A 13,366-nucleotide genomic window follows, 5' to 3' on the forward strand; every position below is an offset into this window, starting at 1 on the left:
CAACTATTTCTAACAGCAGTGTTTAGAGCATTAGCATCTCATAAGGTGAAGCTTCTAATTTCAGAAAAAAAAAAGGCTATTCAGCTGAGCATTTCAGATACATGTCAGCTATCAAGTAATTGAAGACAAAATGTTTTTTCTGTAATAAACCTCCATAATGAAAACACCAGAGTAAAATCCTAAAGTTCAACTCCATACATCATGCTAATCTTCAGAATGGGATTTTCTCACCACTAATCTTGTTAGAGCTAGGGCACTGTGCAAATATATCTAAACCCATAATTACAGAAGAGATATTAAAAGGATCCATTTATTTCAATAAAAAATGCAAACCTTGAGAAGAATTCATTAATACTCAAAATCCAGCCATGCAATAAATAATACTAATGAACTGAGAAAAAGGAATAGATGAACAAGTACTGACATGATGTCTTATGCTTATTGCTGTTAAAGAGGAACAGACAATTACTCCATTTGAAATGTAATTCTAGTAAGGGAAATGCTAGAAAGTGAGAGAAAGATTTGTTAAAAATATGTATGCACACATTTTAAAAATGTATTATCATGAAAACTAATTTAATTTAGACCTAAGAAGGCTATCATACCATTTTCAACACCCTTAAGCTGTGTTTATATTAGCAAACAAGGAGCATGAAACAGCTGTTGCTGAGATGCTGCCAGCACACAAACTATACATATGCTGGGTGGGGTTACTGCCAGCCAGCTCCAGGCTGGTCCTGGGGACTGACTGCCTCGAAGTGAGCAGGGTACCTTAGGTGCAGGGCTGGAGGATCTCTCTACTTTGGTTTTGTCTGAAGGGAACTCAAAGGGCGTGCTCCAAGGGTGCTCTGTAACATGAACCAAAGCACATTGATTGTGTGTATGGCAGCAAACAAAATTTTCTTCAGAACCAGCCTCCTGACTTGCACTAAAATGCTTTCTACGGTGGAAGCACCCTGAACACTTGTAGGAAAAAAACAGCTAGATGCAGCAGAAATCTAAGTGCAACACTCACCCACTTTACCTAGATGATCGAATGAAAACAAAGAGTATCTAAAAAAAGCCTTTTTGGTACCAATGGGTTGCGATAGCTGTCAAGATAGAATGCAAAAACATGTTTTTCCACATGCCTGTGAGCTCCTGCAATTTGCTAAGAGAAAAAACTTGGTTTGAAATTTTGGGATTATAATATGGCTAGTCAAATAGTGTGCTTGGAGTTAGCTAGGCTAACTTCAGTTCCTTCAAAAAAACTTTATATATTACATAAACTTTATATATTCATATAAACTTTATATATTAGAAGAGAAGACCTGGTCATACCCTATTATCTCTGAGAGGTTAACACAAGAGAGAGGAAGAAGCTGGAAATGCCAACATGCAAAAGACAGGTGCCATAAACAGGCCAATTATCTTTTATTATTTTTCCACAGGAGCTGCTTCCCCTCCCCTCATTTGTTTCTGTAGTTTAAAGGATGTAGAGCACCTAGGTCTCCTCCAATAGTCACAATACGTCTGAAGACTGAAAATGACTGTCCAGAGAGCTGAGATACTGTGATCCAACTAAATATGAGAGGCAAAGAAAACAAGTGGTAAGAGTACAGAAGATACATTACAAGGAAAACCACAAAGATTAAAAACTCTTCCCTGACACTTAACTAAGTGGAAGGAAGCATATCCTCATTGTTTTCTACTTGCCACCTGCAAGTTTTACTCAATTCCCCAATTCTTACAGCTGAGGAGGTGGGGAGTTACTACTCACTGCTGACACCTCTCCTAGTGGAAACTCCCTTGTCTATTCACTCATTTCTTGCTTTAAAGCTGCTCCTGCCCAGTATTAGGGACAGTAATTACTTCTTTTCTTCCTTTGAGGTTCTCAGACACAAGCCACCAGGCAGCTCAGCAGGGACAAAGCTCTGAGGTAAGATGAGCCATTTCATTTCTCTCAATAGGCTCATGTGGGAAATGCTGGCAAGGCATCAAAGCCTCATATAGATGAGAAGCTTTGGCTTTTACTGTTTTTAAAATGAGTGATTTACCACAGAATAACACCATGCTGTTATTCCCCTTGCAAGCATGCTCTCAAAGTGCAAAGAAGAGGCAGGTGTGGATGAATTACACATCCCTTGCTGCTTCCAGCAGGCGCCTGCCTCTTCCAGAGCAGGGGCCAACCAGACCGAAGAGCAGCATGGAAGGGCCATCAGGCTGCATGCATTCCCACTCACCTTTCTAACTGCATAAACCTGCCTAGAAAGCTGCAAAATCTACCTATACTGAAAAACAGCTACAGCTGCTTTAACATCTAATGGCCATTAGTGACTTTCTGGATGCTTTTTACTGTGATTTTACAGCTGAAGCCAGTACAGCTTGAGCCATTGCCTCTCCACACAGAAACCTCTCCTTTGCTCTAATGCACGCATCTAAAGAGCCCCTGTCAGGGCAATTCCTACTGCAACAAGCCAAATAAATTTTATGGGTTTGTTCTCTCCTTAAATTTATCAAAGCAAGATAGGAAGTTTTTTACTTTGCATTGTACTTTATGCAAAGTGTGATGAGCTGGGCATGTCTGGTTCCTCTGTGTATTTAATTTGGCTGTTTCCTTGTTTTTTTCAGTAAGGACTGGGGAACCTGGAACAGAAGAAAAAAAAAAGAGAGAAGGAACACTATTTAAACACAGCATGACACAGAGGGCTACCGGTTACCTCTAAATGAGGGTGATCCTCCTCAACTTGGGCCTGAGAGGTGACTAAGACCTGCAGTTACAAGCAATATTGAGAAACAGCAACTGTGCTGCCTTCAGGATCCCAGCCACTCAAGCTAGGCATTCTAGATGGGAAGCAGATGCCAAGAGAAATGCATTTGTTAATAATACAGCTGAAATTTTATTGCCAGGAAGCTGCCTTATCACCATAATCTTTCCCTCTACAACCCTAGCACAACAGGTTTCCTGAGTATCACAGCTTGACACCACCGACTGACTGAAATCTTTAAACCATCTTTCAGATCCTTACAAGGGCTGACGGATTGCCTTCAAGCCTTTCTTTTGATCAAGGCAAGGGAGCCATTGGCAACGATAGGCCATTTCGTTGCCAGCAAAGGGATAAAGCAGGCACTGCCTCCCCTGTCTCCAGAGCAAGCCTCCAGTGCTTGTGCCTGCATCAGTGCACGGTTTAATCAAGCGCACGACTCCAGGCAAGCAATAAATCTGCCACCAGATGTCACCAAAAGGCCATTACGCCTGCTGAGACTAAACCCAGCCTCTGGATATCCTGGAGACGAGGCGGGATGATTATAATATTATTACCCCTACAGTTACACGAGGTCGTTCCTTTCCACCACTAAGAGCTGAAAATGAATTTAAAGATTTCTTACAATCGACAGGGATCACTGTGCATTCCAGGTTTAACTCCATGGCATACAGGCTAATGAACCTATCCAGAGAGGCTTAATTTCACATCAGTCACAAACTAAAACTCAAAATCTGAGATTAAAGATTTTAACACCAGTAGAAATGTTGTCAGTATACACAGAACTCTGCTCTTTAATGTCTTCCCCTCTTCAATTAATGAGGCATTCCAGCAAGCACTGCTGTCATCACAGCTATCAGATGCCAGCTACTTGTCCTTCGACATTCCCGCACGTGGACCCAGACAAATTGCCTTATTCACCCACCTTTCATCAGTGTTTACTGATGGCCGGACTAAATGAATTGCCCTAAAGAGTTTATCTCTTTCCTTTCTACTACGTCCCAGTTATTAGTAGCATTTGAACTGTCAGCTGCACTGTAAGTTTGTAACCATACAGAAGGTAGTGATCTCTAGAAAGACAGGCACTACTTACCGAGTTTCTCTCGGTATAAAGAGAAGTTAAATGGAATGTGCCAATGGGAAAGGATGCCAATGGGAAAAGATGCCAATGGGAGATGCCAATTCGAGATGCTAATCACACGTCTTTAGCCCTGGGCATAGAACTGGTAGCTGAAAGCACTGTCTACTTGAACTTACTGTGAATTTACCTCATTAAAACTCTAAAATACCCTCCCCTTGACTAGTAGGACCCCCCACCCAGTAAGGCCCCCTACCCTCTGAGCATGCCTAGTAAAAAGTAGATGCGCTACCACTTTAAACAGAAATAAAAAACTAGTTAGCCAATCACGTGGACAAATGATATCAGTAATCTTAGAGATAAGGCGATTTTGCATTCTTTCATCTATGAAAGAGATCCTGTACTACATGGAAGGTGTGCTGGCTTTGTGGAGTTACCAGCCAGCTCCCATCTCAGCGCAGAAATGCAATAAAACAAATACCTCAACTCTGTGTGTAAACTGGCTTATTGTACACTGGGTGAAAGATCCCATTTTTGGAACATAGGAGGGCCCTATGTTCTGCATTGGTCAATACATCAGACCTGAAATCAGTGATACACATCTGGAAAAAAAGTTGTTGACAGCATTCCTGTTAATCCCAAGCTGGGGGAGAAACACTACATCTAACTTTTCCTTAACATGCAAAAAGCCCTAAGTTTTTCCTTAAAGTCAAGGTTAAGCTAAAAGTACCTTCTGAAATCTACCCTGCAGTTAAAAAATAAAATTTCGGAATGTGGCAATTCAATTTGAAAACTGAATTCTGAACTCCCAGTAAGGACACTTATTATAAGCAATGATCAGAACACTGGAAAAATATCTGTGATATCCTGTGGTACAATACTACGGCAATGGCCTCTCAACTCTCAGGTGGCACATAATGAACATGCTTCTACATACATGATATGTGAAGGAGCACCGCTGCCTGCCTCTCCTACAACCTGACTGCAAACAGGTTAGCCAGTGCTGACTGACTGGGCAGCAGCTTTCAAAACCCAGTTCTGCCTCCCTGCAAGATGGAGAGCCTGAAGAACCATTATAAATCTGGAATCCTTTTTTTCCAAGTGGAAATAAAATGCATTTAGAAGGGACAAGTATGCTTCTGAAAGAAGGAATGCAGCCCTGGGAGAAAAACGGGAAGGTGTATCACAGGATAAAGTCATACCAGTTAATAACTGCAAAACCACAGATCCTCAGCATCAGCTGACTGCCAGTGCCTACCAAATATTCATGGGGTGAGATTGTAAAGAGCAGATACTGTACACTTCCTGCATTTTGCAGCAGCCGCCTGGGATAACTGCTGCTCAGCAGCAGCCATCAACGGCTCATCAGCTGCTGTTACCAGATGCTCCTCAGTAACTACAATTTGAAGTAAGCCATAAGGACACATCAAAATAAGCTACTCTAAAAATCAGTTATCATTCAGCAGCTAACGAGCTCAAGACTAATGTACGCAGATTCTTAACAGCCCGATCAACAACGCAAGAACAGCAACTGCACCAACAGGTTATCGGTGAATCACACAGCACCTACTCCACTCTGCAACAGAATAGGGTTTTCAGAGGTCACGAGGCTGTGACAATTTAATATTTTCTTGAATACTACCCGTAGGAGAACTGGAGAGTAAGGACAAGTTCATTAGATACCAGCTTAGTAAAAAGCTGATATAACACAACGCTCTTTGTATCCAGTATTTTCAAGTTACCAAGCATAAACATTTGGAATGTAAGAATTAACAGACACTGCCATTTGATCGGTTGCTAAGTCCCAGAGAAATACAGGTTGCCACCAAAAAAGCATATTCTCATCTCTGTTCCTCAGGGTGGCACTAGCACTTGTGTGTCCAGCCTTCTTACACAGCTCATTGGCCCAAAGCATTTCTGACAACGGGTTAGTTTTCATTGTGATCAGCTCCACTCCTTCTTCTTCAGCACAAGCATTAATGCTGATACAAGGAGGAAGCAAGGACACATACCTGAGCACAGGACAGGGACCGCCCACACCATCTTACCGCAGTAATGAAAACTACACCCCTAGTCCTGTTCCTATTTAACACGCTGACTACAGTAATAGCTACACTGCCAGTTACAGAGCACAGTTCTACAAACAACAAAATATTTAGTTGATACTGAATGTTGAAAAGGTATCCTTTCAGGCCTTTAGGTAGGCTTGTGTCATCACCTGAAGAGGAATCAGTTCTCAACACATATGAAGCAACATATTCTTCCAACTTTCAAGTTCAGGTTGATTTTTATTTATTATTCACCAGTACCAAAGAAGCCACAACGCAGATGCTTATTGGGAAGGAACATTTCAACCCAGTACTTGAACATGTGCTTAGAAAATAAATTATTTTAGAAATTTTAGAAGAGAAACCAAGATTCAGACAGTTCATAAAAATTCAGTTCTGTGTATCCATGATTCCACCATTTGTCAACTTTGACAAACTGGTTATTAAAAACAAAAGAACTGTTTCCCTGTTAGGAGAAACGTTTCATTTTCACAACTTGTATTGGTGAAGCTATAAAATTAAAACAAAACTCACAAACAAGCCAAGCAAGCTGCGGAAAAATAAGCTTTAATCTTTTTTCACCTTTAATCCCTTATAAATAAAATAGAGGGGGAAAAATTCAAATTCTACAATGGCAATAATTTCAGTTATTAAGTAATAATTGGATTATTTATTTAATATCATCTGTCATTGTAACTGCCCAGTGTTTAGGCACATTGACTTCTAGTAAAAAAAAAGTATCTCACAGTAGATAAAATTCGTCTTTTGAGAAAACATACAAAAATCATAACGATTACATTAAAAATTCTGTTCTAAGTATATACAAAATAATTACCAAAGTATTTGGTTCATACAGTGCTGCGGTAAGTCATGCAATCAACTACGTGATCCAAGAGAGTCAGTGCAAGAGATGGATGACTGGGCAACCATCTCAAATTTGTCTGCTTAGGGCCACTGATAGAACAACAGAGAGTTTGTCGGTATTCATTACAAACTTGGAACCGTAATGTAAAAGGAAAGGAAGCTATTAACCCAAAGGAAAAAACGTCAACGGTGCTAAGTTCCCTGCATTGTCCCACTAAACTACTCCTATCGTCTAGTGATGGCAGCCGTCTCCATTCCTATTATTTGGTCTCTTCTCTCCAAAAACTCCTAAAGCAGCAGTTGGTTTTCTTGGAACTTAAGATGTCCATTTAGATACTCACAAATCCCAATTTCAAAAAGCCAGATACAATGACTTCCTCTTACAACTCAAAAGAGTTTAAACTGGTGATCTGAAGAGAAGCAAGCTGCAGTTTCTGAATCCCAAGTCATCTAGTTCACTGCATGCTGCTGCCATCACATTTTTAACCATAAACATATTTTGTAACCAAGAATAACCAAACTAACTCCATTCCTAACTACAGTACAAGTGCTTTATGTTTTCCTCCTCACCTAGTCACTCAGTTGTGAAAAAATGGCTCAGAATTTCTGATGTTCAAACACAGTTCTTTCCCATCATACAGCTCCTGCAACTGATTTGACTCATATTTTATGAAGGGTTTTTCGATTTGCATCCCAGCACTCTGTCCAACAATTTTAAGATTCACAGCTTTTATTTTCCAGGTATTCTCCCTAATAGGACAGCTAATGAGTCCAAAAATTTGCTCAAAGATGCCCAAACAAGTGTTGTCTCTATGTACCGTACCAGCCACTGCTACCAGTACTAACCCATGTGGAGACATGGCACATTTCAGTCCATCTGCATGCAAATTAGCGTTGAACAGAAGATACTCTTCTTTAACCAACGAGAGCAGACGAAGGCTCACCATTTCTGCACCAACATACTCTTCCATGTTTCTTTCTAATGTGTTGTAACACAACTTCAGTTTGACATTCTCCCAAAAATGCTGCGGTCCCCATCCTTCTCCAGATTTTACTCCCAAGGGATGTTGAGAATTCAAAAGTCCAAAAAACCATTGGCAGAATTCTTTTCCTAAATCATGAATGTCATCTGGTAGTAACTCTTGCCTCTCTCCATGACTCTGCAATCAAACACATTTTTTACTTAGAATTATTTAGCCTTAACATGCAAGATTACCACCTAGAACAACAAAAAATCATGTAAATACTTATTTCAAACATTCTAAGTCTACAAGTGTTCTAAGACAGTGCTTGGAAAATCCCAACAATCTCAGTTAATTTTTAGATCATGATCCTGACACAGCTGGTGAGGGAGCCAAGTAGGGAAGGCCCTGCTAGATCTGTTGTTTGCAAACGGAGAAGGACTTGTGGGTAATGTGAAGGTTGGAGGCCACCTTGGGCACAGTGATGATATGGTAGAGTTTCAGTTCTTGAGGAAATAGGGAGGGAGGTCAGTAGAACTGTCACCTTGGACTTCTGGAAGGCAGACTTTGGCCTCTTTAGGAGACTGGTTGACAGAATCCCTTGGGAGGCAGCCCTGAAAGATAAAGGAGTCCAAGAAGGATGGCAGTTCCTTCAGAAGGAAATCTTTAAGGTGCAGGAACACGCCATCCCAGTGTGCTGTAAAACAAGCCTACAGGAAAGACAACCAGCCTGGCTAAACAGAGAGCTTTGGCTGGAATTGGGGAAGAAAAGGCCTATGGAAGCAGAGGCAGGACACTCAGGAAGACTACAAAGATCTCGTGAGGCTATGCAGGGACAAAATCAGAAAGGCCCAACTAGAACTTAATCTGGTCACTGAAACTAAAAAATGTTTCTATAAATACCCTGACAACAAAAGGAGGGCTAAGGAGAATTTCCAACATTTGCTGGATGTGGGGAGAAAACATAGTGACCAAGGACAAGGAAAACGCTGAGGTACTGAATGCCATCTTTGCCTCAGTCTTTAACAGCAAGACCAGTTGTTCTCTGAGCGCCCAGCCCCTTGAACCAGAAGACAGAGATGGGGAGCAGAATGAAGGCCTCATAATCCAAGAGGCAATGGTTAGTGAACTATTGCACCACTTAGATGTGCACGAGTCTATGGAGCTGGATGGGATCCACCCAAGGGTACTGAGGGAACTGGTGGAAGTGCTCACCCAGCCACTTTCCATCATTTACCAGCAATCCTGGCTAACCAAGGAGGTACCAGTTGACTGGAGGTTAGCAAATAAAATGCCCATCTTCAAGAAGGGTGGGAAGAAGGATCCAGAGAACTACAGGCCCGTCAGCCTGACCTCGGTGCTGGGGAAGGTTATGGAGCAGATCACCTTCAGTGATAATCACACAGCATGTACAGGACAACCAGCTGATCAGGCCCAGTCAGCATGGGTTTATGACAGGCAGTTCCTGTTTGACCAGCCTGATCTTCTATAACAAGGAGACCCACTTAAGAGGATGAGGGAAGAGCTGTGGCTTTTAACACTGTTTCCCAAGCATTCTCCTGGAGAAACTGGCTGTTCATGGCTTGGATGAGTGTACACTTCACTAGATAAAAAACGGCCAGGCCCAAAGAGCAGTGGTGAATGGAGTGCAATCCAGTTGGCAACTGGTCACAAGTGGTGTTCCTCTGGGCTCACTACTAGCACCTCTTCTCTTTAACATCTTTATCAGTGATCCAGGTGAGGGGATCAAGTGCACCCTCAGTAAGTTTGCATATGACAACAAGTTAGGTGGGAGTGTTGATCCACTTGAAGGTCAGAAGACTCTACAGAGGGATCTGGACAGGCTGGATCAATAGGCTGAAGCCAGTGGCATGAGGTTCTACAAGGCCAAGTGCAGGGTGCTGCACTTGGGTCACAACAACCTCCTGCAATGCTGCAGGCTTGGGGAAGAGTGGCTGGAAAGCTGCCCAGCAGAAAAGGACCTGGGGGTGTTGGTTGACAGCTGGCTGAGTTGAGCCAGCAGTGTGCCCAGGTGGCCAAGAAGGCCAACAGCATCCTGGCTTGTATCAGAAATAGTGTGGCCAGCAGGAGGAGGGAAGTGATTATCCTCCCACACTCAGCGCTGTTGAGGCTGCATCTTGAGTGCTGCATTCAGCTTTGTGCCTCTACAAGAAGGACACTGAGGTGCTGGAGTGTATCCAAAGAAGGGCAACAAAGCTGGTGAAGGGTCTAGAGCACAAGTCCTCTGAGGAGTGGCTGAGAGAACTGGTGTTGTTTAGTCTGGAGAAACGGAGTCTCAGGGGAGACCTTATCACTCTCTACAGCTACCTGAAAGGATGCTGTAGTGAGGTGGGGGTCAGTCTGTTCTCTGAAGCAGCAGGATGAGAGGAGGAGGACACAAGTTGCGCCAGGGGACATTGAGGTTGGATATACGGAAAAATTTCTTTACGGAAGGGGTGTCAAGCACTGGAACAGGCTGCCCAGGGAAGTGGTGGAGTCCCCATCCCTGGAGGCATTTAGAAGACACGTAGAGGTGGTGCTTAGGGACAGGGCTTAGTGGTGACCTGGCAGTGCTGGGTTAATGGTTCTTTGAATAACAGTTAGAATAGTCCTTCAGTTTTGTCTTGGTCTGCAATTTATAAACAGGAAAATCCTAGTTCTGCTGAAAAAGGACAGGCAACAGGTTTTTGAACAACTTCCATGAGACCAGGATCCTCACACCAAGAGACAAAAGTTATGCTGAGTAAAAAGTAGCTGTGTTAGTAACTTTTCACTGGCCTTTACATTTCCAAAAGAGGGTTTGAGAAAAACAAGAACTCAAGCTGAAAGGCTAATCTCATATTAAGGCCTATCATTCTACTAAAAAGTGCTTATAAATAAGTAAATATGTTGACATGTTCTTCCTGTTTCATGTTGCCTTCAGTCTCTTCATTTTGGTACCTTTTAATTTGGTGAATTCTGTTGGTTTATGCATCTTCATATAGCTGATAAGAACAAACAGCATTTATTGGGAAGTCACCTTGTGAATATGCACATCCTCACAACTGAAGCTGACAGAATATTTCTGATTTATGGGGTTATTTTACCTATGTCAGTGGAATAGGCTAATAAAATGCAGAACTAATCCAGGAAGAACCGAAACTCAAAGAATTAAATGTGTTCCAGAACTTTTTCTCCACCAGATCACACGCCTGAATTTAGCCTTGTTTGGCAGAAACACTGCCAAAAATCATACAAAAGGTGCTTGGTCACTTTCATCAGTGATGCTTGTAGTCTTCACTGAAGCAAAAGAGCCCAAACCAAAGAAAACCATAATTTATGTTACTTTCGCTATTCCAAAACAGACAAAAGTCTTCAGGAATCTCAGTTACTTTTCTAATTGTACAACTGATCACCTAGACTGAGACAGTAAGATATTGGGACAGGAGGGCTGCAGGGATTTTCTGTGTAGAAATGCTCTATTTTTTTCATAATAAACTGTAATTAATTTCTAATTCTACACAGGTTCATGCTACCTATTTCTTCAAAATGGTGAGGGCCCCAAAAATTAAGAGAAAACAAAGAAAAATACATGTGATAAATAAGCCTGTTGAATTTCTCATTCCCTGTAAATGTGTTAAGTACTTCGGAGAATTTAATTTACTTACCTTATATCATAAAACTTTTATATGGGGTAATACTTGGGAATTGTGCTTGTAAAAGCAACCTTTTTTTCCTGTGCATGCTTTGAAAAAAAAAAGTTCTGAAAACAATTCTCAGCTAAATCATAACTCTCATCAGTTAATTCCTGAGAGAAAGCTCAGTGAAATAGGCTATCAACAGCAACAGAACTCTAACAGCCCAGCTGGTGGGGCTGTTGCCCATTAGGTCTCTGAAGTACAACACTTGAAAGAGCAAGGTGGCTATATACGGTAAAGACCCAAGACAAACCAAAGACTGAAAATTCACGAGGATTTGCTAACTGCCAAAATTTTGAAATTCAAAATAACCTGTAATTGCTAAAACACATTTAGTTATACTGTATTAGGCGTTAGTAACAACAAGGAAAAAACAACGTGGACCTGCCACTGCTACAAACTTTACATTTGGACAACACAAAAATTTGCTAGGATCCATTCTGCACTCGAAGTACAAGAAGTAAGAAGCAAAACTGCTTACAGACTGTGCTACGTTGATTGCACTGTCTCTGGAAGTGGATCAAGGCTATGTACAGAAGGGCAGGTTTGTGGGTTTTTTCCTCTCTCCATTCCCTCCCTCTCCCACATTTTAGATGACAGTCCGACATTTTTGCCCTATGATCTATTATTGACAGCATCTCTTTGCTCTGCTCTGTGATGTGCCTTATTGATGGTATCGCTAGTGTCTGGTGTGGCTGAAGGATGACTGGAAATCTTGGATCTATAACAAAAGTTTAAGAAGATCAACTACAACAAAAAAAATATAAAGGGCAATGCAGGATTTCCATACCGTTAATATTGTTTTCAGTTGTCCTTGAATCCATGGAATTACACGTTAATATCCTTTATTTTAGCTTACAATACAACTTAAAAACTAAAAGTCATGGCGAAGACTCCACACACTAGAGTTCAAAGGCACCAATATACTTTGCAAGACAGAGCAAAAACCTGTGCTCTGCAAGAGTCACATTGGTACAGACACCTTTAAATCATACAATTTCTAAACCAAAACCCAATTAAAACCAAACCAAGACCTAACGAGATGCAGTACCTTCCTAAATACAGGCGAAGAGCCATATTTTGGATGTACATTAGAACATTTACAGTGGTTATCCTGGAAAAGCAATGCTAAGCATCCTCAAGTCTTTCAGAAAGCAGCACTCACCTTTCCATGCAGTTTTCTCTCCTTCAGCTCCGAGGCTCCTGTTGTGAGCTGCCCACTCCAGTACTGCTTTACACGATCAATGAGTAGGTGTTTCTCAGATGAAGGAGGCACTGGAACTCCTTGTGCTGCCAAATACTTAAAAATTATTTCTCGATAGACTTTTCTGCGTTTCAGAAGTTCCTCTACACTTTGGCTGTAAACCAAAATGGCATGAATGGCTTCTGCAAGTAAAGAAATTGAAGTTACTAGTTGCTTCTACCACAATTAAAAACCAGACCTATGCTACTTCTTAAACTCCTGACCAGCACCTCCAAACACAGTACAAGACAAGCCTAAATGAAATGCAAAGACTTAAAAGTTTGTTTGCACAATGGAATCAGGCCTAATCAAAACTGGACACAGAAGATACCCATAGATCTGGGAACATGTTTTAAAAAAGGAGCTGTTTTTACTTTGCTACCTTGTAATCCCTTCTTCCAGTACTGATGACTGCTTGAAACTTATGTATTATTTAAGCTTGATGAACAGGATGCAACTTTTTCTTCCAAGTGAAATTACTAATCTTCTTCAAGTATTTTCAAGCTGTTTAGAAACTTCAAGTCCTTCAAGAAGTATAAAGATTCTTGCACACAAGAATCTTTCACCTATGCTGCCTGAGATGTAGCTAGCCTTAACTTCAAAACAAGTCCACTTAACGTGAGATGGTTTAGGGCTTCCTGCTTCATGTCACCATACAGCACCTTCACTTGGCAAAAGCTCAGCTTGGTTTCATTCTCCATTTGAAAAGCTCTGGGGTATTTCAAAAGAATTTCATCTTTCAAAAGAAGA

The 13,366-nt window shown here is 41.4% G+C and overlaps 1 protein-coding gene across 1 annotated transcript; it reads right to left on the minus strand.

Annotated features, from left to right (window-relative positions):
- Positions 1 to 7,312: 7,312 nt before the first annotated feature.
- Positions 7,313 to 12,759, minus strand: LOC104492060 (chromosome unknown open reading frame, human C3orf38; the record flags this gene model as incomplete). Its single annotated transcript, XM_010134562.1, has 2 exons — positions 7,313 to 7,894; positions 12,539 to 12,759. Coding segments are annotated over 2 exons (803 nt in total), but the record flags the coding sequence as incomplete, so codon positions are not given.
- Positions 12,760 to 13,366: the final 607 nt, after the last annotated feature.

This window comes from Buceros rhinoceros, unplaced genomic scaffold (genome assembly GCF_000710305.1).
Source record: "Buceros rhinoceros silvestris isolate BGI_N320 unplaced genomic scaffold, ASM71030v1 scaffold9474, whole genome shotgun sequence".
NCBI classification, from domain to species: Eukaryota; Metazoa; Chordata; class Aves; order Bucerotiformes; family Bucerotidae; genus Buceros; species Buceros rhinoceros.